This window comes from Coregonus clupeaformis, chromosome 35, assembly GCF_020615455.1.
Source record: "Coregonus clupeaformis isolate EN_2021a chromosome 35, ASM2061545v1, whole genome shotgun sequence".
In the NCBI taxonomy this organism is placed as follows: Eukaryota; Metazoa; Chordata; class Actinopteri; order Salmoniformes; family Salmonidae; genus Coregonus; species Coregonus clupeaformis.
The window spans coordinates 14,899,623-14,923,355 of NC_059226.1; the positions used below are offsets into that span (position 1 = coordinate 14,899,623).

General features: G+C 41.7%; 1 protein-coding gene across 1 annotated transcript in view; it reads left to right on the top strand.

Moving 5' to 3' along the window:
• LOC121551731 overlaps positions 1 to 23,409 on the top strand; it is a 76,841-nt gene extending 53,432 nt beyond the window's left edge. The window contains exons 24-33 of the mRNA XM_045211149.1: positions 11,077 to 11,103; positions 11,312 to 11,629; positions 11,902 to 12,207; positions 19,609 to 19,932; positions 20,150 to 20,281; positions 20,554 to 20,692; positions 20,827 to 20,885; positions 21,966 to 22,103; positions 22,238 to 22,296; positions 23,377 to 23,409. Coding sequence (XP_045067084.1) covers positions 11,077 to 11,103; positions 11,312 to 11,629; positions 11,902 to 12,207; positions 19,609 to 19,932; positions 20,150 to 20,281; positions 20,554 to 20,692; positions 20,827 to 20,885; positions 21,966 to 22,103; positions 22,238 to 22,239 — 1,445 coding nt within the window. The 3' untranslated portion in view covers positions 22,240 to 22,296; positions 23,377 to 23,409. The remainder of the gene's footprint in view (positions 1 to 11,076; positions 11,104 to 11,311; positions 11,630 to 11,901; positions 12,208 to 19,608; positions 19,933 to 20,149; positions 20,282 to 20,553; positions 20,693 to 20,826; positions 20,886 to 21,965; positions 22,104 to 22,237; positions 22,297 to 23,376) is intronic.
• Positions 23,410 to 23,733: the final 324 nt, after the last annotated feature.

A 23,733-nucleotide genomic window follows, 5' to 3' on the forward strand; every position in this document is an offset into this window, starting at 1 on the left:
TCAATTAAACCCTAACATCCGTCACCCCATTTGATCTAGAGACTTGAAACTGTATGTAGGTGTCTTTCCTCATGTTGAACAAATTTGCCTCAAGGACCCATAAGGTCCATCAGGATAGATTTTCCTCCACCTTGAAAAACATATTCTCATGAACCATAAGTCCAAATAACACAGAATAGCACCATGGTATGTCTCTTAACATAGTTTTAGAAAAGCTAAGGAATTGGTTAAGAGATGGCTGAGTTACTGATCAATCACGAAATCCATTTAAATCCTTGGTAAAACCACTCCACAATGGCCTATGATGGCCCCACAATGGCCACTCCACGAACCTACAGCACTAGACTAAACATCACTTGCGTCATCCTTGTAGTATTGAAAGATTAAACATGGTTAAGCATTCACGATTGCACATAAGGGAAGTGCTTGCTTTGTTATCCAACTGATCTTGTGTTCTTTCTGTCATCCTGTGAACACCGTTCAATGCTGCTCGCAGCTATATTTCAATTTGTAATTCAATTTGTGCAATTCAAATTCAAAACTATTGTTTTCAAGAATTGGTCTGAGAATGTTCTACAGTGCATTCGGAAAGTATTCAGACCCCTTGACTTTTTCCACATTTTCCTACGTTACAGCCTTATTCTAAATATCACATTTACATTGCTTTGTTGAAGCAAATTTGGCAGCGATTACAGCCTGGAGTCTTCTTGGGTACGACACTACAAGCTTGGCACACCTGAATTTGGGGAGTTTCTCCCATTCTTCTCTGCAGATCCTCTCAAGTTCTGTCAGGTTGGATGGGGAGCTTCTCTGCACAGCTATTTTCAGGTCTCTCCAGACATGTTGTATTGGGTTCAAGTCCAGGCTCTGGCTGGGCCACTCAAGGACATTCAGAGACTTATCCCGAAGCAACACCTGCATTGTCTTGGCTGTGTGCTTAGGGTCGTTGTCCTGTTGGAAGGTGAACCTTCACCCCAGTCTGAGGTCCTGAGCGCCCTGGAGCAGGTTTTCATCAAGGATCTCTCTGCACTTTGTTCTGTTCATCTTTCCCTCAATCCTGACTAACCTCCCAGTCCCTGCAGCTGAAAAAAATCCCCACAGCATGATGCTGCCACCACCACACTTCATCGTAGGGATGGTGCCAGGTTTCCTCCAGACGTGACGCTTGGCATTCAGGACCAAATAGTTCAATCATGGTTTCATCAGACCAGAGAATCTTGTTTCTCATGGTCTGAGAGTCCTTTAGGTGCCTTTTGGCAAACTCCTAGCGTGCTGTCTTGTGCCTTTTACTGAGGAGTGGCTTACGTCTGGCCACTCTACCATAAAGGTGGGCCAGCACTAGGAAGAGTCTTGGTGGTTCCAAACTTCTTCCATTTAAGAATGATGGAGGCCACTGTGTTCTTGGGGACCTTCAATGTTGCAGACATTTTTTGTTACCCTTCCCCAGATCTGTGCCTCGACACAATCCTGTCTCTGAGCTCTACGGACAATTTCTTCGACGTCATGGCTTGTTTTTTGCTCTGACACGCACTGTCAACTCTGGGACCTTATATAGACAGTTGTGTGCCTTTCCAAATCATGTCCAATCAATTGAATTTACCACAGGTGGACTCCAATCAAGTTGTAGAAACATCACAAGGATGATCAATGGAAACAGGATGCACCTGAGCTCAATTTAGAGACTCATAGTCTGAATACTTATGTAAATTAGGTATTTCTGTTTTTATTTTTTAATACATGTGAAAACATTTCTTTAAATCTGTTTTCGCCTTGTCATTATGGGGTATTGTGTTGATTGATGAGGATTTTTATTTATTTAATCCATTTCAGGATAAGGCTGTAATGTAACAAAATGTGGAAAAGGTCAAGGGGTCTGAATACTTTCCAAATGCACTGTATATCAAAGGCATATATTTAATTAACATTGTACAATGAATGGATTCACATAAAATGCATAAACATTAAGTTACAATCACTAACAAGCATTACAAAGCATACTTCTAGGCATATAGATCCTAAAGTTAACTTAGAAGACAAAGCATGAACAAAGAGATGCCAACTAGGCCAGAGGCCTAGAAGCCAAGGAAATGATAATTGATCATACAACCTTCCTCCATGGACTGGATACAGGATAAGAGAGAGAACATACAACCTTCCTCCATGGACTGGATACAGGATAAGAGAGAGAACATACAACCTTCCTCCATGGACTGGATACAGGATAAGAGAGAGAACATACAACCTTCCTCCATGGACTGGATACAGGATAAGCAGGAGAACAAAGGCATTTAATTACATTCATAACATCTTTAGGTGTAACCTTCTCAACCCAAAACCAACCACCATTGACCAATCAAATGATACCAAGTTTACAGTAACCTAAACACTCCCAGGCCCAATCTCCACAGGGTGTCACAGCATTTAAAGGCGTGTGTGTGGGGGATGAGACCAACGTAAGTAAGACAGAATTCCTGAGAAGACAATAAAACATAATAATTCAGAGTTCACACTGTACAGATACAAGTTACCACAGAGCTCATACATCCATATAGATAGCATCAGAGTTATCCTCAGTGAACAAGTTTCAGATTGATAACAGACATGGATACTATAGTATTATTCTATCACCCATTCAATAGTCAGTCCTCTGAATACTGTAACAGAGAGATACATATTGGCCCCTCAGATGGGGAAGGGCTGACTAGTCCTTGGGCATTGTCCTTTGTGCTTTCCTTGTGTCCCTGGACCATTTGCCATGCAGCTCCAGGTGACAGAGAGCACATACGTTAGGGCCGAGCCTACAACATTACAGAGTATCTGTATGAATGGGAGGTATTAAGTTCAGGGGAAGGGTGGGAGTTACCACACATACTGAAGTTTTATTTATATTTTTATTTCACCTTTATTTAACTAGGCAAGTCAGTTAAGAAAAAATTCTTATTTACATTGACGGCCTACAGCGGCCAAACCCGGACGACGCTGGGCCAATTGTGCGCTGCCCTATGGGACTCCCAATCACGGCCGGTTGTGATACAGTCTGGAATCGAACCAGGGGGTCTGTAGTGACACCTCAAGCACTGAGATGCAGTACCTTAGACCGCTGTGCCACTCGGGAGCTAATATAGGCTATTTTCTGTGTTATTTCTCACTTAATTTTCATGTGAAAAAAAAACATTTGTCACACAGAAGATAGTGAAAAAATAACAAATGAAAGTAGGTCACTTCTTAAGTAGTTGCAGTGGCCGGTTAGAAACACAGTAATAGTTTAAGGCAAAAAAACAACAACCTTGAGGTAAATGTGAGGGAGGTATAACATGAAATCCAATCAAGGTCACATAGTGGCCATCACTTTATTCTAGGTATCCAAATCTAACACACAAACTAAATGGTTATATGAGCCGCTTATAAGCAGTTAATAGTTCATCATTATAGCATAGCGCATCATTCAGGTTCAACTGAATTCAGTTTCTGCTAACTTGAGATTCTTACTATCCATCATGCTTCCCCTTTATGGAGGCAGGGGTGTTAAAAAAACATGTTCTCTGAGGAGAGTGGTTGACAGGGTTAACTTGAAAGAGGAACATTGGGTTTGTGAGATATTTTTCAAACAGACATTTGATCTCACATATTGAACTAATTTCTTGAGTCTGAAGAATGAAAAAAAATACACATGAAAGTACAATACCGTTCAAAAGTTTGGGGTCACTTAGAAATGTCCTTGTTTTCCATGAAACATACATGGAATTAGTTTGAATAGGAAATATAGCAAAATGAATAGGAAATGTAGTCATTGACAAGGTTAGAAATAATGATTTTTAATTGAAATAAAAATTGTGTCCTTCAAACTTTGCTTCCGTCAAAGAAACCTCCATTTGCAGCAATTACAGCCTTGCTGTCACGATCGTTGACACATGATGAAGCGGACCAAGGCGCAGCGTTGAATGTGAACATATTATTTATTAGAATGATCACCCAATCAAAACAACAAAACAACGACGTGACAGTCAATGGTCAATACACAACCAAACACGAACAAGAAACCACAAAGAATGAAAGCCTACCGGCTACCTAAGTATGACTCCCAATCAGAGACAACGAGCTACAGCCGTCTCTGATTGGGAGCCACCCTGGCCAACATAGAAATGCAAAACATAGAAACTAACACCCTGGCTCAACATACGAGAATCCCCCGAGCCAGGGCGTGACAGTACCCCCCCCTAAAGGCGCGGACTCCGACCGCGCCAACCAAACACAACAGGGGAGGGACCGGGTGGGCACTCCGCCTAGGCGGCGGATCCGGCTCCGGACATGACCCCCACTCCTTCTCTAACCCCCCAAAGTACCCCTGGTCCGGTCTGGCCCTGCTGACCAGAGCTGAACTGAACACTGGTGGAGCGGATTGCTCTAGCTCCGGCGTGACGCAGCACCTGACCGGTGCCGGACCCGCCACCGGTGGAACAGGCACGGGCCGTGCCGGACTGACGACGCACACCACTGGCTTGGTGTGGGGAGCAGGAGCGGACCGAGCCGGGCTGACGAAACGCACCACTGACTTGGTGCGGGGAGCTTGGATGGGCCGGACTGGGCTGGCGACGCGCACCACTGACTTGGTGCGGGGAGCTTGGATGGGCCGGACTGGGCTGGCGACGCGCACCACAGACTTGGTGCGGAGAGCAGGAACGGGCCGAGCCGGGCTGACGAAACGCACCACTGACTTGGTGCGGGGAGCAGGAATGGGCCGGACCGGGCTGACGACGCGCACCACTGACTTGGTGCGGGGAGCAGGAATGGGCCGGACCGGGCTGACGACGCGCACCACTGACTTGGCGCGGGGAGCAGGAATGGGCCGGACCGGGCTGACGACGCGCACCACTGACTTGGTGCGGGGAGCAGGAATGGGCCGGACCGGGCTGACGACGCGCACCACTGACTTGGTGCGAGTGGCAGGAACAGGCCGGACCGTACTGGGAACACACACCACTGGCCCTACGTGGGGATCAGGAACAGGCCGGACCGGACTGGCAACACACGCCAGTACCTCTCGCCGTGCCTCTACAACCTCCTTCCCCCTGGTGACCAGTGACTCCCGTAACCTGGCGTCCTCCTCTGCCAATCCGCTGGGCCGCTCTGCCGCGGTCTCCTGCTGGCCCGTCGTCCACGGCGTTAGCCCCCCCCTAAAAATTTTCTGGCCGTCTCCCCTACCCGTGGACCAGGTCTCCATGTCCCTCGCCAGCCTTTCGCCCTTCTGCCACAAGGTCAAGCCCTTCTCCTCCTCACTCAGCTTGACCCAGTCGAGGAGGCGAAGGAGATCTGTTAGGGATCTCCCTGGCGATGGCTCCTGGACACGCTGCTTGGTCACATCTTGGTGGTCTGTTCAGTGTGAGGGGCTATGTCTGGGTGTTTCCATAGGGGCGACCTCGGTGGAGAGTCCAAATCAAATGCCCGCACTGCATATTCCCCCCGAGTATGAGGATTTGACACTGGTGTTTAGTAAGACAAGGGCGGCGCAGCTGCCGCCTCATAGACAGGGGGATTGTGCGATAGATCTCCAGTTAGGAGCAGCACTCCCGCGGAGCCATGTGTATCCCTTGTCTCAAGAGGAGAGGAAGGCGATGGAAACTTACATCGCTGAGTCTCTGAGACAGGGATACATACGGGCCTCCACTTCACCCGCTTCCTCGAGCTTCTTTTTTGTGAAGAAAAAAGATGGAGGTTTGCGCCCGTGTATTGATTACCGCGGTCTCAACCAGATTACGGTGAAGTACAGTTATCCACTTCCTCTGATTGCGACTATGACGGAGTCATTACACGGTGCGCAGTTCTTCACAAAATTGGATCTCAGGAGCGCATATAACTTGGTGCGCATTAGAGAGGGCGATGAATGGAAGACAGCATTTAGCACGACCTCCGGTCATTACGAGTATCTCGTCATGCCACATGGGTTAATGAATGCTCCCTCAGTCTTCCAATCCTTTGTAGATGAGATTTTCCGGGACATGCAGGGGCAGGGAGTAGTCGTGTACATAGACGATATTCTGGTGTACAGTTCTACCCGAGCTGAGCATTTAGCCCTGGTGCGCCGAGTGTTGAGGAGACTGTTGGAGCATGACCTATATGTCAAGGCAGAGAAATGTCTGTTCTTTCAGAAGTCGGTCTCCTTTTTGGGTTATCAGTTGTCTGCGTCAGGGGTGAAGATGGAGGTTGACCGGGTGTCAGCTGTGCGTAATTGGCAAACCCCAACCACTGTGAAAGAGGTGCAACAGTTCTTGGGTTTTGCAAATTATTACCGGAGGTTTATCCGGGGTTTTGGACAGGTGGCAGCTCCCATAACGTCTCTGTTGAAGGTGGGATCTTCTGTCACGATCGTTGACACATGATGAAGCGGACCAAGGCGCAGCGTTGAATGTGAACATATTATTTATTAAAATGATCACCCAATCAAAACAACAAAACAACGACGTGACAGTCAATGGTCAATACACAACCAAACACGAACAAGAAACCACAAAGAATGAAAGCCTACCGGCTACCTAAGTATGACTCCCAATCAGAGACAACGAGCTACAGCCGTCTCTGATTGGGAGCCACCCTGGCCAACATAGAAATGCAAAACATAGAAACTAACACCCTGGCTCAACATACGAGAGTCCCCCGAGCCAGGGCGTGACACTTGCAGACCTTTGGCATTCTAGTTGTCAATTTGTTGAGGTAATCTGAAGACATTTCACCCCATGCTTCCTGTAGCACCTCCCACAAGTTGTATTGGCTTGATGGGCACATCTTACGGTCAAGCTGCTCTCACAACAGCTCAATAGGGTTGAGATCCGGTGACTGTGCTGGCCACTCCATTATAGACAGAATACCAGCTGACTGCTTCTTCCCTAAATAGTTATTGCATAGTTTGGAGCTGTGCTTTGGGTCATTGTCCTGTTGTAGGAGGAAATCGGCTCCAATCAAGCGCAGTCCACAGGGTATGGCATGGCGTTGCAAAATGGAGTGATAGCCTTTCTTCTTCAATATCCCTTTTACCCTGTACAAATCTCCCACTTTACCAACACCAAAGCACCCCCAGACCATCATATTGCCTCCACCATGCTCGACAGATGGCATCAAGCACTCCTCCAGCATCTTTTCATTTGGTCTGCATCTCACAAATGTTCTTCTTTGTGATCCGAAAACCTAAAACTTCGATTTGTCTGTCCATAACACTTTTTTCCAATCTTCCTCTGTCCAGTGTCTGTGTTCTTTTGCCCATCTTAATCTTTTATTTTTATTGGCCAGTCTGAGATATGGCTTTTTCTTTGCAACTCTGCCTAGAAGGTCAGCATCCCGGAGTCGCCTCTTCACTGTTGACGTTGAAACTGGTGTTTTGCACGTAGTATTTAATGAAGCTGCCAGTTGAGGACCTGTGAGGTGTCTGTTTCTCAAACTAGACAGTCTAATGTATTTGTCCTCTTGCTCAGTTGTGCACCGGGGCCTCCCACTCCTCTTTCTATTCTGGTTAGAGACAGTTTGCGCTGTTCTGTGAAGGGAGTAGTACACAGCGTTGTACGAGATCTTAAGTTTTTGGCAATTTCTCGCATGGAATAGCCTTAATTTCTCAGTACAAGAATATAGTTTCAGAAGAAAGTTATTTGTTTCTGGCCATTTTGAGCCTGTAATCGACCCCACAATTGCTGATGCTCCAGATACTCAACTAGTCTCAAGAAGGACAGTTTTGTTGCTTCTTTAATCAGCACAACAGTTTTCAGCTGTGCTAACGTAATTGCAAAATGCTTTTCTAATGATCAATTTGCCTTTTAAAATGATAAACTTGGATTAGCAAACACAACGTGCCATTGGAACACAGGACTGATGGTTGCTGATAATGGGCCTCTGTACGCCTATGTAGATTTTCCATACAAAATCAGCAGTTTCCAGCTACAATAGCCATTTACAACATTAACAATGTCTACACTGTATTTCTGATCAATTTAAAAAAAAAATGCTTCTCTTTCGAAAAAGAGGACATTTCTAAGTGACCCAAAACTTTTGAACGGTTGTGTAGGTCACTTCTTAAGTAGTTGCAGTGGCTGGTTAGAAACACAACCTTGAGGTAAATGTGAGGGAGGTGTAACATGAAATCCAACCAAGGTCACATAGTGGCCATCTCTTTATTCTAGGTGTAAAAATTTAACACACAAACTAAATGGTTATATGAGCCGCTTATAAGCAGTTAATAGTTCATAATCATAGCATAGCGCATCATTCAGGTTCAACTGAATTCAGTTTATGCTAACTTGAGATTCTTACTATCCATCATGCTTCCCCTTTATGGAGGCAGGGGTGTTAAAAAAACATGTTCTCTGAGGAGAGTGGTTGACAGGGTTAACTTGAAAGAGGAACATTGGGATTGTGAGATATTTTTCAAACAGACATTTGATCTCACATACTGAACTAATTTCTTGAGTCTGAAGATGTATAGATAAGTAGGGAGGTGTAACGAAGCCTATAACTAGCCTACGGATGTTGTTGCCCTCGCTTTGTCTAGGGGTCTTGAGTCTGTAACCTGAATGAATGTATGCATTTATGTGAAAAATCTGTGTATGCACCTAGGTCAGGAGCAGGCAACCCTGTTCCTGGAGAGCCGCAGGGTATGCAGGATTTTGCTTTAACTGACCTGAAAGACCAGTTGTGTTGAATTTAGTAAATCACTGAACTGACCACCTGAGCTAATTGATTAGTTCAGTGATTGACTAAATTCAACATACCTGGTCTTCCAGGTCAATTAAAGCAAATTCCTTTATACCCTGCGTTTCTCCAGGAACAGGGTTGACTACCCCTGGCCTAGGTGTTGAATGTAGGGAGACAACAACCTTACCTTGGTCCAGTGCCAGCGCTGTCTCTCTTGACCTCTTATTCGGCCAGTCCAAGCAGATTATTGCTGGTTCAGATTGTGAAGAAATCTAAATATGTACAAGAAGGAAAAATACACAAGGCATGCCCGAACTAAAGACTAAAAAACAAATGAAAAGCCTAATGGCCAATGTTCCCTCAAATGTTTTTCGCCACTGAACAAATGTTAGGTCTGCTGAGCGCAATGTTGAACGTTGTGAAAATTCTGTGCAACTTCTGGTGCATGTTTACTGTGAACACTGAGGCTGTACCTGTTAAAGTTAGCTTTAACAGTGGCCAAGTATGCTACTGTGGCTATTTGTTCATAATGTATGCCTACAAAAGTGGCCTACCATCAAAAACAATGGAGAAAATTTTACCCATAACATTTTAACATGGAAATAACTATTGAAATAGCTCTTCTATGATACAGCCGACAGCAGCAGCCAATGTGTGGCGTTCAATGTAGGCCTACATTCCATGAGACTTTTGAAAACATGCAGGGCTTGACATTAATCTGTTTAGCCACTTGTCCTTCAGACAAGGATGTGACTGAAAATGTTGTATTGTGTTGTTTGATGTTTAATGCAAAATAAAATGCATTATTATTCCCATAACATTATTATTATTACAGCAAATCAGACAAAAGTGTATGCTACCCTCTGCCTATTGGCTACTTTGCTTATTCAAGCCTATCTCAAAATACAACACTGCCCCTTTAAGACATAAAAAAAGCTATTTAGCTGACTCGCTTTTCAAAGATGGCTAGAAATATAAACGTTTTGTGCTCTTGTGGGAAGCAATCACTCCCCCCTTGCTGACCAGAAATTAGCTATAACTGGGCTAATAACTCACTAATTAGCAAAGAATATGAACAAATGTGCACATGCGGCTACATGCAGTTCTTCACTTTGATCTCAACACAAGCACATCTACTCGTGATCGCTTGTGCCTGCATAGTGTCAAAGTTGCGTCAATTCAAATCTGGTATTAGGAACAAAAGAGGTCAACACGACTTCTAAGATATACTAGTTATTTTAATTAATGCAAAAACCTTCAATGGTAAATATGATGTTTCGTATATACGGGCTCTTTGAAATACCTCGCAGGGCACTTCAGAGAACTAATCCATTGTTCTAGGTTCTTGCTCAAATACTCTGACAGAGAGAGTTTCCCACCTCTCTGCTGGCCAATTAGAGTAGAGACTTGAGCGTGGTTTAGACTTACTCAGCCTATCCGTTGGCGCACAGGCTAGTCCCCCGCCTCTTAGCGCATCCCTGTTTCCAGGCATACGTTCATCATAACAACCTGTCATAGTGAGAAGAGCCAGCTCCCTTAGACACCATTCCTACGTCCAAGGAAGGTTCACAGATCACAAAGAACCAGTATATTCCAGTATCTGGAGACACAAATCCTTATCTCATTTTACCCCCTAAAACAGCTCTTCACATCAATCACAGCTTGCCAGGTGTCACAACCTACATTAGCACAGTCCAGAATGCATTCTTTCTAAGTTAGTCATCCCATCAATTATGAAAATAATAAATCCCCAATAATAGTTTGTTTTGTTTCGGTATGTTGCATTGAAGCGGGCTAATATTGTGTTGATTCGATCACAATTCCCACAGTAGAGGGAAACATTGATTGTGTAAACTAACGGGGCGTAACTCTAGTAAAGTTGAATGAAGTTCCATCTCGTGTGTTTCTGCGCGGGTTGATATTTCTTCTGCGCAGCAGTCTGGAGGGAGCTGCGCGCCCGCACGCAGCTTAAAGAGAACATTGCTCATGGCCACCAAACAAAACCAGCCACCTCACGACTTGCAAGCTGGGACACTCACTAATGATCCCCTTAATTGGCAGCACCTGATGTGGACAAGGTTGCTGCTGCCCCTGGGGGAATGGAGTATGGAAGTGGTAGTGAGCTGTAGTGTGCTGTCTAAACTACCTGACCTATTCCCTAACAAGAGGTCACACCTCTGACTGAGGTCAGAACAACATGATCTCTCACACAACATGCTTCTTGAGCATGTGGATTGATGCTTGTGACAGTTCATATGGTGAACCATAGAAAACTGCCTGCTGGCTCGTCTTCAGTTTGATTTTGCTGACAGTATCAAGCGGTTTCAGTTGTACATTTACTGTATGCATATAATTTGAGACGCTGCCTACCACTAATTTCATCACTTTGTTTTTCTCTATTAGTTTATCTACTAAATGTGTTACCTGCTGGTAAGTGAATCTCCTGATAGTCATGGCAATTACATTTTTCCCATTGAGGGAAGAAAAGTCTATAGAGTATTGTTTTTACAAAAATCGTAGTATGATGCACAAATCAGATACATTCACTGAGTTGTTAAATACGTTTATAAAAAAGATGGTAAATTAACCAAAGCTCTGAATTTTGATGAATGACTTCCCATGTCTTTTTACCTGACAGTCACTTCCCAGATCAGGCTGGTCAATGGTACTGGTCGCTGCTCAGGAAGAGTGGAAATCTATTACAGTGGCCAGTGGGGAACAGTGTGTGATGATGACTGGGATATGAATGATGCTGCGGTGGTGTGTGGACAGCTGGGTTGTGGGAGTACTGTAGGTGCCCCACTTGCTGCCCATTTTGGTCAGGGTAGTGAACCAACCTGGCTGGATGATGTGAAATGCTCTGGAAGTGAAGGCTACCTCTCAGAGTGCTCACACGGAGGATTTGGAGTTGAAAACTGCAATCATGGTGAAGATGCTGGTGTTTTCTGCCTCTCAGGTAGGGAGTGGTTTTATCGTGTTGTAGACATCTTGTGACATGAGTGCACAAACAGCTCAGAGAGATAAAAGCAAAAACATGAAAAACAAAGCCTGGGGTCGACACTTACGACAACATTTATTTGAATTACTGCTGCTTGTGATTTTAATGTATGTATGGTCAGTTATGTGCAACGCTTACTTTAGATTAAAATAAAGTGAACAGGACAGAAAGTGGAATGGAGTCCTACTTGTGTCTGTGTCTTGTAACTAATACACACAACTTTTGTACAGGTTTAACCCTGAAGAGACCTACCCTCTCTAAAACGCCTTCCCATTCAGCTTTTTCACCTGGTGAAACGGTTCAGTTCATCTGCTCTGTCTCACAGCGAATTGCCATCACTGCAAACTTTGACTTATATAGGGGAGGATCTCCAATAATGACCCAGGCAGTTGCATCCACTCAGACCACTGAGACTTTCACATTGTCCAGTCTGCAATCTTCACACCAGGGAAGGTACAGTTGTCTACAACAGATAACCCAGAATGGTCAGAAAATGATCAGCTCTTCTTCCAGCAACTCCATGGACATTACTATTGGTGAGTGACTGCGAACACACCTACAGTTGAGGGCACTAAAACATTTTCAAAAAATGTGTTTTGCAGTACAGGTTTTTGTAACAAACTATCACTAGTAGACGCTAGAGCAACTTGTTGCACACGCACTGCAGAAATTATTCTGCCAAAAACTGTTCAATGCCCACTTCTGTAAGGTTATTACAGTGCCTTCAGAATATATTCACACCCCTTGACTTTTTCCACATTTTGTTGTGTTACAAAGTAGGATTCAAATGGATTTCATTTAAATTTTTTCGTCAATGATCTACACAAAATACTCTGTAATGTCAAAGTGGAAAAAAATGATATCATTTCTTTATGGACACAGTCAATTTTACAATAATTATATTTTGTTTGTTTTTACTCCTGAACTTCCTCTACCCTCAACCTCTCCGATCATTTTCATGATCCATCCGGTTTGCTTCTATATGCCGTATCTTTCTAACTGTGCTCTTTCACAAAAGTTCTCAACCTATAACCTATATACTTATTATGGACACAGTATGCTTTACATTAGTTATCTTGTTGTTATTAGTTGCTGTTAGTTGTTATTAGTCCCATCCTTCAACTCCATTCAACACCTCCCATCTATCTCTTAACACCATCCATATTGGATTTCTATTTGCCATATATTTTTCAACCGTACTGTGATGTTTTACAAAAGTTCTGAACCATTCTATTCTCATTGTTTATACAGATTGTAAATTGAAAATAAACATTTTTGCTAAAAGTATTATTATATTATTGATCGATTGACCATGACTTTTCAGATTATCCAGTAGTGCTATCTGCAGGGTTAGCTCCAGGTAAATATTGCAATCCTTTAGCCATTGGGTTGTAAAGCTACAAATGGACAGTACCAAAACAAATGATCTAATGATTCTGTCTCTTCGCAGCAAAATCTGCAGAGCTGGGAAGATTGTATCCCCCATATAAATAACATTATATTGGTAGCAATAATTTTATATAATAATTTAAATTGAAAAATTCAAAGTTTTGAATCCGGCGTTGTTTTGCGTATTTGTTCATAAACACTATAACATGGAATCGGTATGTCAAAAATCTCCTCCCAACTATTTTGCAATCTATATGGGACGGCTGTCAATCCTTTGGTCCTTAAATGAAACTGGTATACTTCTTTATTCATCACAATTTTCTTTAACCAATTATGTTCTTAAATGCAGGGCCGACAGACAAATTCCTTACTTTTTCCCCCTTCCACTTTCCTCTTCCATTTTGCGGTAATGCTGAAATTATTTGGTTGTAATTTTGGGTAGAGCAGACATTTCCATATGTTTTTGTTAGCTGCATGTGCCACATAACTCCACCAGTCCTACCTATGATATCATTTACGAAGATTATACCTTTTTTAAACATTTTGTCGAAATAAAATGTTTTTTTATCAATTAGTATATTTGAGTTTAACCACAATATTTGTTGCGTTATTTGTTTCTGGAGGATTAAATTGAAATTGCAACCAACTTTCTATGGCTTGTTTTAGAAATAGTGATATTTGGGAGATTATTTCCTTTTCAAATAACTGAAAGTGAGAGGTTGTAATCTGAATAAAGGGAAAAAGGCCATTCTTGAACATTGGGTGAGACAATCTTACTAATTTGCTAGAGAACCAGTTTGGATTTAAGTATAACTTTTGTATGACTGAAGCTTTTAGTAATAGGTCTAATGCTTTAATATTTAATCATTTCTGTCCTCCGAATTCATATTAATTATATAAATAGGCCCGTTTAATTTTGTCTGGCTTGCCGTTCCAAATAAAATTGAATATTTTTTCCTATATAATTTTAAAAACTATTCGCTAGGCGTAGGCAAGACCATAAGCAAATAGGTAAACTGGGATAATACTAAAGAGTTAATCAGGGTGATTTTTCCACAAATTGACAGGTATTTACCTTTCCATGGTAGCAAGATCATGTCTATTTTTGCTAACTTTCTATTAAAATGTATTGGAGTGAGATCATTTATTTCTTTTGGGATATGTATTCCGAGTATCCACATCACCATCAGACCATTTTATTGGTAAACTACATGGTAATGTAAAAATTGTATTTTTTAGTGATCCAATACGTAACATTTATCATAATTTGGTTGTAATCCAGAGAGGTTAGAAAATGTATCTAGATCCTCTATGAGGCTGTGGAGGGATTCAAGTTGTGGATTTAAAAGAAAACATGAATCATCAGCGTACAATGACACCTTTGTTTTTAAGCCCTGGATTTCTAATCCCTTGATATTATTATTGGATCTGATTTTAATAGCTAACATTTCGATGGCCATAATAAATAGATATGCCGATAGTGGACAACCTTGTTTCACTCCTCTTGACAGTTTAAAACCTTCGGAGAAATATACATTATTTACTATTTTACACCTAGGGTTACTATACATGATTTTAACCCATTATATAAGAGATTCTCCAAAATTGAAATACTCCAGGCATTTATATATAAACCCCAGTCGTACTTTATCAAATGCCTTTTCAAAGTCTGCTATGAATAGCAGGCCTGGTTTCCCAGATTTTTCATAGTGTTCTATTGGTTCCAGTAGTTGCCTTATATTATCTCCAATGTATCGTCCATGTAAAAAGCCTGTCTGATTAGAATGAATAATGTCCGACAATACCTTTTTAATTCTATGCGCTATACATTTTGCTAGAATTTTGCATCACAACACTGAAGTGTAAGGGGCCTCCAATTCTTTCAATGGACTGGATCTTTATATTTTCCACTTGAATCCTGTTTCAGTAATAATGAAATCAGACCTTCTTCTTGAGTGTCTGATAATCTACCATTTACATAGGAGTGGTTAAAACATGCTAAAAACGGTCCTCTGAGTATATCAAAAGGTTTGGTATACCTCGACTGGTATGCCATCCAACCCTGGAGTATTCCTGGACTTAAAATCTTTAATTGCATCCAGAAGTTCCTCCTCTGTAATTTCACTTTCACATGAGTCTTTCTGTATGGCTGTTAATTTTACATTATCAATAGAAAAAAACATCTCTACAATTAGCTTCAGTTGGAGGAGATGGAGGCGACTGAAACGAAAACATATACTTAAAGTACTTTGTTTCCTCGTTTTTTGGTGACTCCATCATTTGTAACAGTTTCAGTAAATTATTTTTGGTAGCATTTCTATGTTGAAGGTTTAAAAATATTTTGGTGCATTTTTCCCCATATTCCATCCAGTTTGCTTTATTTTAATAACATATTACACTTGATCTTTCTTGAATAAGTTTCTCAATTTCTTTTTGTTTTTCCTCTAATTTATTCTGAGCCTCTATGTTACAGTTTTTATTGCTATCTATCTGTTCTGTTAGACCTTCTATTTCCTTTGTTAGTATGGACTCTTTTGACCTAAATTGCTTTGTTTTCGAGATGAGGACTGAATTGCATGGCCTCTAAAAGCACATTTAAAAGTGTCCCATACAATAAGGGAATTTGCTGTACCTATGTTATGTCGGAAAAAAATCAGTTATAAATTCCTCTGTCCTAGTTAAAAACAAGTTATCATCCAATAGCCTTTGATTCAATTTCCAATATCCTCGCCCACGTGGAAATTCAGTAAGTGCAATGTATATGCCAATGATATGATGATTAGATAAGTATTCAACACCCTGAATCAATACATGTTAGAATAACCTTTTTTGCTGAGGAGATCTTAGTTGAGCAATTTTACATCTAACTAAGATGTTTGGTGCAGTATTTCTCAAGTTGAATGACAACAAACACTTCATTGAAGAATCCCTACTGTTGACCAATCACCGACGAAGGGGCGTAAACTTCGGCCACTGACTTTCGGCTTGCCTCAAGAAAAAATGTTGTGTGCACGAACAGCCAGAAAAACCCTTGCAGAAGACGAAAACGAACCAAAACATCACAAAATGTCATAATATATGCACAAACTGTTCTTTAGTGTTTCAGATGGGAGGCATGCAGACGTCTTAACTCTCAACAGTAAGTTGAGACCCCGACTGAGTTCCCCCCCCAAATTTTTATTTATTTATTTTTAAATAAAAAAGTGTTTTTTAATTTTGGAGGGGCCCTAGCAGTCTGGGGCCCTAAGTGACTGCTTATGTCGGTTATGCCTAGAGCCGGACCTGTAGGTAGGGATAAAGTGACTAGGCAACAGGATAGATAATAAACAGTAACGGCAGTGTAAGTGATGAGTCAAAAGTGTTAGTGTAAAAACAGTCAATGCAGATAGTCCGGTTAGTTTCTGGTTAACTATTTAGTAGTTATGGCTTGGGGGTAGAAGCTGTTCAGGGTCCTGTTGGTTCCAGATATGATGCATCAGTACCGACTTGCCGTGGGGTAGCACAGAGGACAGTCTATGACTTGGGTGGCTGAAGTCTTTGACAATTTTTATGGCCTTCCTATGACACCGCCTGGTATAGAGGTCCTGGATGGCAGGGAGCTCGGCCCCAGTGATGTACTGGGCCATACATTACCCTCTGTAGCGTCATGTGGTCGGATGCCAAGCAGTTGCCATACCAGAAGTTATTATTACGTGACTTGTTATGTGACTTATTATGTGACTTAATAAGCACATTTTTACTCCGGAACTTATTTAGTGCATCAGTACCACTTGCCGTGTGGTAGCAGAGAGAACAGTCTATGACTTGGGTGGCTGGAGTCTTTGACAATTTAGAAAAACATTATTCCACTTTGACATTATGGGGTATAGTCTATGGGCCAGTAACACAAAATCTCAATTGAATCTAAATTCAGTCTGTATCACAACAAAATGTGGAAAAAGTCAAGCGGTGTGAATACTTTCTGAAGGCTCTGTAGGTCAATAGTTCACCACATACACAACTGCCATCTCTTGTTTAGAGTTAAGAGGACTTTTTGAAAATGTCCTGATAGCTGACAAGATTGTTTCCCAGTTCAGGCAGCAAAGGCAAAAAGAGAAAGCCTGAAGCTAACAAAATAAACCCCAAGTTTATGCTTTAGTCTACATGAAGACTGAGGTTTCCAAGTTTTTAAAGTCAATATTTTGCAGGAGCAGCTTAAAATATTACATTTAGTGGTTTTAAATTGAGTAATCCAACATACGTATGCGGTCAAATATACGGAGCAGAATGTTTTGTTTTTTCTTTTAAAAACTTGTTGAATGGCTGTTTTTACCTATAGGCACCTGCAACTTACCACAGGTGAGATAATTTACACATTAACGATAATCATTGCATCCAAACAAAATAATTTGAGGTAATTCCAGGTCATTTCTTTAAACTTTGAAGTGGAAAATCTAAATTTCAGTTTAGATTTTTTTGGGGGGGGTTCTATGCAGTTGTAAATCAAACTTATACATTGTAAACACCAAACGTTTTATCAATTTCAACTTATTTTAGAAAAATAGTGAATCGTGCAAGAGTGTCAATACGTTTGACCGCGTCTGTACATTCATCGCAACTTCAGGCTCATTCAGAATGGACAAAACCACAAGTAGCAACTCTGTCACTTTCAACATTCCTAAAGTGGACTTTAACTACGAGGGGTCATACCGATGTCAGTATCAGACAAGGGTATCCAGTCGAGACTTCAGCTCCACTCAAAGTTACTCTGTTTAATTTTCGGTTATACAGTGGGGAGAACAAGTATTTGATACACTGCCGATTTTGCAGGGTTTCCTACTTACAAAGCATGTAGAGGTCTGTACTTTTTATCATAGGTACACTTCAACTGTGAGAGACGGAATCTAAAACAAAAATCCAGAAAATCCCATTGTATGATTTTTAAGTAATTAATGTGCATTTTATTGCATGACATACGTATTTGATCACCTACCAACCAGTAAGAATTCCGGCTCTCACAGACCTGTTAGTTTTTCTTTAAGAAGCCCTCCTGTTCTCCACTCATTACCTGTATTAACTGCACCTGTTTGAACTCATTACCTGTATAAAAGACACCTGTCCACACACTCAATCAAACAGACGCCAACCTCTCCACAATGGCCAAGACCAGAGAGCTGTGTAAGGACATCAGGGATAAAATTGTAGACCTGCACAAGGCTGGGATGGGCTACAGGACAATAGGCAAGCAGCTTGGTGAGAAGGCAACAACTGTTGGCGCAATTATTAGAAAATGGAAGAAGTTCAAGATGACGGTCAATCACCCTCGGTCTGGGGCTCCATGCAAGATCTCACCTCGTGGGGCATCAATGATCATGAGGAAGGTGAGGGATCAGCCCAGAACTACACGGCAGGACCTGGTCAAAGACCTGAAGAGAGCTGGGACCACAGTCTCAAAGAAAACCATTAGTAACACACTACGCCGTCATGGATTAAAATCCTGCAGCGCACGCAAGGTCCCCCTACTCAAGCCAGCGCATGTCCAGGCCCGTCTGAAGTTTGCCAATGACCATCTGGATGATCCAGAGGAGGAATGGGAGAAGGTCATGTGGTCTGATGAGACAAAAATATAGCTTTTTGGTCTAAACTCCACTCGCCGTGTTTGGAGGAAGAAGAAGGATGAGTACAACCCCAAGAACACCATCCCAACCGTGAAGCATGGAGGTGGAAACATCATTCTTTGGGGATGCTTTTCTGCAAAGGGGACAGGACGACTGCACCGTATTGAGGGGAGGATGGATGGGGCCATGTATCGCAAGATCTTGGCCAACAACCTCCTTCCCTCAGTAAGAGCATTGAAGATGGGTCGTGGCTGGGTCTTCCAGCATGACAACGACCCGAAACACACAGCCAGGGCAACTAAGGAGTGGCTCTGTAAGAAGCATCTCAAGGTCCTGGAGTGGCCTAGCCAGTCTCCAGACCTGAACCCAATAGAAAATCTTTGGAGGGAGCTGAAAGTCCGTATTGCCCAGCAACAGGCCCCGAAACCTGAAGGATCTGGAGAAGGTCTGTATGGAGGAGTGGGCCAAAATCCCTGCTGCAGTGTGTGCAAACCTGGTCAAGACCTACAGGAAACGTATGTTCTCTGTAATTGCAAACAAAGGTTTCTGTACCAAATATTAAGTTCTGCTTTTCTGATGTATCAAATACTTATGTCATGCAATAAAATGCAAATTAATTACTTAAAAATCATACAATGTGATTTTCTGGATTTTCTAGATTCCGTCTCTCGCAGTTGAAGTGTATCTATGATAAAAATTACAGACCTCTACATGCTTTGTAAGTAGGAAAACCTTCAAAATCGGCAGTGTATCAAATACTTGTTCTCCCCACTGTAGGTGAGCAACTCAACATTAATGCAAGAGGAACACTGGGTTCCGAGATTATACGTTATTTAATGCAAGAGTTCTCTTCATAATGTATTCTAGCATAGTGTTTTCTTGGCAAGAAAAATGATTGTTATGCTGCAGTCACAGTGCACACGTTAACAACCTGCTCTTGTCTTTTCCTAGTCGTCTTGCTACAGCCCAACATCTCTCTCAGTGCTCCAAATGGATCGATGGTCTGGGGACTTCAGGGGCCAGAGGTGACCAGGGGCCACAGCTTCTTCATCACCTGCTCCATTCAGCCACAGTATCCTGGAGGCCTCTTCTATCTGGACTTCTCTGGGTCCAACAGAACTGAGACTAAGCCAGCAGTCAACCACTCTGCCTCCTTCCACTTCCCTGTTGCAGTGTATAAAGACCAGGGGAACTACAGTTGTGTTTATGAAGTTAATGTCTCCACCCTGTCATTCCATTCTACCAAGACAGAGATGCTGACAGTCAGCATTCAAGGTACAATAAGTTTGTTTCATGTTTCTCAAATGCATTACCATGAAGGCCATATTTAAGGATTGTGAATAGAAAAAAATATAGATATTATCAGTCCTATCAGTCATGCAATATTTTTTAAAGACCAATGTTTTACATTGCAGAAGAATTTGATAGCTATACAAATTCTGAAATGTAGTCTTCTGAAAGATGGTATATATGGTGTTGTTTCTCTCCATAGCATCTATAGTCCCCATTATTGCCGCTGGCGCAATAGGTGGGCTCCTCCTCCTCCTTCTGCTGCTAATTCCTTGTCTAGTCTGGAGGAAGAGAAACAGCAGAGAGCAGTCTATTATGATAAACCCAAGAGAAAGTAAGTTCTACTTCCTCTAATTAGGATTTTGATTAGGGTTGCAAAATTCTCCGTTTTTTTCAAGAACTCCCAGTTCGAAGATTCCTGAAATCAGGAAGGATTAATCAGGAAATTTGGAATCCTCCAACCAGGATCTTTAGAAAACATGGACATTTTGATAACCAGAATTTTTCAACCCTAATTTTGTATATGGTTTTGTACTGTTTATGATATCTATTCCTGCTTACATTAACTGATGTCATTTATATGAATGTAACTGATTAATCCCTGAGCTTCCATTAACATGAACGCATATGGAAACACTGGAGGTGCAGCGAGTGAAGAGGATTATGAAGAGGATTACGTCAACGCAGAAACCTTTGTCAACAAGAGCAAAGATGAAGACTTGAAAAAAGGATGCCATGCAGGAATGTATGTGAAAAGGGATTCGCTTACCACTAAAAATAATGATTTAAAAAATGTCTGCAGTTAAGAAGGGATAACGTGTGCCAAGATCCTGACTTGAAGTCCAGGCATGTAACTCAAATGTTTGTGTTCGTTCTCAGGAATGCTCCAGGAGCCATCAACAAGTGTGGAAACAACCAAGGTGAAGGGCCAGAGGCAGGTGAGGAAGATGAGGAAGACTATGAAAATCAAAATACCTTCACAGAGACGGATTTAGCTGAAGATATGTATGATGAAGACAATGAGTCTTTAGACCGTGAGTTGAATTATAAGGGCTTAAAAAAAAAAATAATCATCAAAACGTTCAGTTAGTAGATAAGAGTAAATGCTTGTGAATTAGAATGTCAGTGTATACTGAACAAAAATATGAATGCAACAAGCAACAATTTCATAGATTTTAATCAGTTACAGTTCATATCAGGAAATCAGTCAATTTAAATAAATTCATTAGGTCCTAATCTATGGATTTCACATCACTGGGAATACAGATATCCTTAAAAGAAAATGGCCGCACAATGGGCCTCAGGATCTCGTCACAGTATTTTTGTGCTTTCAAATGACCATAGATAAAATGCAATTGTGTTCGATGTCCATAGCTTATGCCTGCCCATACCATAACCCCACCGCCACCATTGGGAACTCTTTTCACAACATTGATATCAGCAAACCTCTCGCCCACACGATGCCATACACATGGTCTGCAGTTGTGACGCCAGTTGGATGTACTGCCAAACTCTCTAAAACAACATTGGAGGCAGCTAATGGTAGAGAAATGAACCTAACATTCTCTGGCAACAGCTCTGGTGGACATTCCTGCAGTCAGCATGCCAATTGCATGCCCCCTCAAAACTTGAGACATCTGTGGCATTGTGTTGTGTGACAAAACTGCACATTTTAGAGTGGCCTATTATTGTCCCCAGCAGAAGGTGCACCTGTGTAATGATCATGCTGTTTAATCAGCTTCTTGATATTCCACAACTGTCAGGTGGATGGATTATCTTGGCCAAGGAGAAATTCTCACAAATTTGTGCAAAAATCTGAGATAAATACGCTTTTGTGCGTATGTAACATTTCAGGGAACTTTTATTTCAGCTCATGAAAAATGGGACCAACACTTTACATGTTGCGTTTATATTTTTGTTCAGTGTATGATTTCTAGTTGGGGTACTCTTTATGATAGCTATTCCTTCTTACATTCACTGATGTAATTTATATGAATTAAAATGAATTAATCCCTCAGCTGCAATGAGCATGAACAAGTACGGAAACACTGTGGGTGCAGCGAGTGAGGAAGTTGACGAAGAGGATTACGTCAACGCAGAAATCTTTGTCAATAAGAGCAAAGATGAAGACATGAAAAAGGATGCCATGCAAGCATGTATGTGAAAAGGGAGAAACTTACCACGAAAAGTTATGATTTTGAAAATGTCAGCAGTTATGAATGGATACCCTGTGCTAAGATCCTGACTTGACATCCAGGCATGTAACTCAAATGTTTGTATTCATCCTCAGGAATCCTCCAGGAGCCATCAACAAGTGTGGAAACAACCAAGGTGAAGGGCCAGAGGCAGGTGAGGAAGATGAGGAAGACTATGAAAATCCAAATACCTTAACAGAGACGGATTTAGCTGAAGATATGTATGATGAAGACAATGAGTCTTTAGACCGTGGGTTGAATTATAAGGGCTTAAAAAAAAAAAAAATCATCAAAACGTTCAGTTAGTAGATAAGAGTAAATGCTTGTGAATTAGAATGTCAGTGTATACTGAACAAAAATATGAATGCAACAAGCAACAATTTCATAGATTTTAATCAGTTACAGTTCATATCAGGAAATCAGTCAATTTAAATAAATTCATTAGGTCCTAATCTATGGATTTCACATCACTGGGAATACAGATATCCTTAAAAGAAAATGGCCGCACAATGGGCCTCAGGATCTCGTCACAGTATTTTTGTGCTTTCAAATTACCATAGATAAAATGCAATTGTGTTCGATGTCCATAGCTTATGCCTGCCCATACCATAACCCCACCGCCACCATTGGGAACTCTTTTCACAACATTGATATCAGCAAACCTCTCGCCCACACGATGCCATACACATGGTCTGCAGTTGTGACGCCGGTTGGATGTACTGCCAAACTCTCTAAAACAACATTGGAGGCAGCTAATGGTAGAGAAATGAACCTAACATTCTCTGGCAACAGCTCTGGTGGACATTCCTGCAGTCAGCATGCCAATTGCATGCCCCCTCAAAACTTGAGACATCTGTGGCATTGTGTTGTGTGACAAAACTGCACATTTTAGAGTGGCCTATTATTGTCCCCAGCAGAAGGTGCACCTGTGTAATGATCATGCTGTTTAATCAGCTTCTTGATATTCCACAACTGTCAGGTGGATGGATTATCTTGGCCAAGGAGAAATTCTCACAAATTTCTGCAAAAATCTGAGATAAATACGCTTTTGTGCGTATGTAACATTTCAGGGAACTTTTATTTCAGCTCATGAAAAATGGGACCAACACTTTACATGTTGCGTTTATATTTTTGTTCAGTGTATGATTTCTAGTTGGGGTACTCTTTATGATAGCTATTCCTTCTTACATTCACTGATGTAATTTATATGAATTAAAATGAATTAATCCCTCAGCTGCAATGAGCATGAACAAGTACGGAAACACTGTGGGTGCAGCGAGTGAGGAAGTTGATGAAGAGGATTACGTCAACGCAGAAATCTTTGTCAATAAGAGCAAAGATGAAGACATGAAAAAAGGATGCCATGCAAGCATGTATGTGAAAAGGGAGAAACTTACCACGAAAAGTTATGATTTTGAAAATGTCAGCAGTTATGAATGGATACCCTGTGCTAAGATCCTGACTTGACATCCAGGCATGTAACTCAAATGTTTGTATTCATCCTCAGGAATCCTCCAGGAGCCATCAACAAGTGTGGAAACAACCAAGGTGAAGGGCCAGAGGCAGGTGAGGAAGATGAGGAAGACTATGA